We start from the raw sequence: 1,842 nt of genomic DNA, 5'->3' as shown, positions 1-1,842 counted from the left end.
CTTGGACGTCATATGTGGACGTGGGAAGTCCATGTGACGAGGTCACAATGAGGATGATGGACGTACAGACAGAGGACTGAAAATCTGAACAACAGTGACATTAATCAACATCAACATGAAGTGACTTCAGATGTCGTGTTTGTTTTACCCTCTGATCTCCAGTGACGCCTCAGCAACGACCCGAACCTCCACTGTGACCTCGTTACTGTTGGGATTCACTGAGTTCTTACTGAGGGACAGACAGACAGACAGATGTGTAAATCATAGTGTTGTAAAGTGATTTAAATACAGACAGACGGACAGACGGACAGACAGTTTGTACAGACAGACAGTTTGTACAGACAGACAGACAGACAGACAGACAGTTTGTACAGACAGACAGTTTGTACAGACAGACAGTTTGTGCAGACAGACAGTTTGTACAGACAGACAGACAGACAGTTTGTACAGACAGACAGACAGTTTGTACAAACAGACAGACAGACAGACAGACAGACAGTTTGTACAGATAGACAGACAGACAGACAGTTTGTACAGACAGACAGACAGACAGTTTGTACAGACAGACAGACAGACAGACACACAGACAGTTTGTACAGACAGACAGACAGACAGTTTGTACAGACAGACAGACAGACAGTTTGTACAGACAGACAGACAGACAGACAGACAGACAGACAGGTTGTACAGACAGACAGACAGGTTGTACAGACAGACAGACAGACAGTTTGTACAGACAGACAGACAGTTTGTACAGACAGACAGACAGACAGGTTGTACAGACAGACAGACAGGTTGTACCTCCTGATCCTGAGGTTGAAGGTGATGTGATGCTCCACCTCCTCCAGACAGCCCACACTGAACAGAAGACGTGTCTGCAGCTACACACAGAAAGAGTACAGAGGTATCAGCATGTACTCAGAGTACTGACAGTAACTGTACTCAGAGTACTGACAGTAACTGTACTCTGCAGAGTAATCTGTCTGATATCAGATTAATGCAGAGCAGTAAAGAGTTTCCTCTGACACAGACAGTAGAGTAACATATCTGAAGTGTCTGTGACCTGACAGGAAACTGTGTGTGTGTGTGTGTGTGTGTGTGTGTGTGTGTGTGTGTGTGGGTGGGTGTGGGTGTGTGTTACAGTGTGTCCTTGTCTCATGGGGTTTCCGAGGTCACAGGTCACGAAGACGGTCTGATTCTGTTTCCTCTGAACACACACCAGTCTGTTCTCACCCTGCAACACACAACACCCACCGAACATCATCATCCTCAGTCTGTTTGTGTCAGTGTGTATCTGTGTGAGTATTACTGTGTGTATCTGTGTGTATTACTGTGTGTGTCACCTGACTGCTCTGGAAATGTGTGTGTTCGGGGATTTGGACCACCAGCTCAGTTTCGTACGCTCCCTCACCATCGTTCTGTGCCGACACCGACAATAACACCGACTGATCCTCACCGACCCACACCCTGTCTGACACACTGACACACACAGTAACACAAACACACACACACACACACATTAAACAGCTAAAACTGCAGTCAAATTACAAACAGCGAAAAAAACACAAACTGACAACAAGTGGTAAATACTGTGTTCTAACCTGCTGTACTGTACAGGTGATGTGTACTCAGGTACAGGTGATGTGTACTCAGGTACAGTTGATGTGTACTCAGGTACAGGTGATGTGTACTCAGGTACAGGTGATGTGTACTCAGCTACAGGTGATGTGTACTCAGGTACAGGTCATGTGTACTCAGGTACAGGTCATGTGTACTCAGCTACAGGTGATGTGTACTCAGCTACAGGTGATGTGTACTCAGCTACAGGTGATGTGTACTCAG

At 46.1% G+C, this 1,842-nt stretch overlaps 1 protein-coding gene across 1 annotated transcript in view; it reads right to left on the bottom strand.

The window, feature by feature from the left end:
• Positions 1-74: 74 nt before the first annotated feature.
• Positions 75-1,842, bottom strand: part of LOC126387328 (integrin alpha-IIb-like) — an 8,701-nt gene continuing 6,933 nt past the window's right edge. The window contains exons 9-12 of the mRNA XM_050039865.1: positions 1,344-1,479; positions 1,142-1,234; positions 802-881; positions 75-229 (exon numbers count right to left, since the gene is read on the bottom strand). Coding sequence (XP_049895822.1) covers positions 145-229; positions 802-881; positions 1,142-1,234; positions 1,344-1,479 — 394 coding nt within the window. The 3' untranslated portion in view covers positions 75-144. The remainder of the gene's footprint in view (positions 230-801; positions 882-1,141; positions 1,235-1,343; positions 1,480-1,842) is intronic.

The sequence above is a fragment of the Epinephelus moara genome, unplaced genomic scaffold, assembly GCF_006386435.1.
Source record: "Epinephelus moara isolate mb unplaced genomic scaffold, YSFRI_EMoa_1.0 scaffold3637, whole genome shotgun sequence".
NCBI classification, from domain to species: Eukaryota; Metazoa; Chordata; class Actinopteri; order Perciformes; family Serranidae; genus Epinephelus; species Epinephelus moara.
The sequence above is the reverse complement of the archived record's forward strand: the minus strand, read 5'-3'. Positions and strand labels throughout refer to the sequence as shown.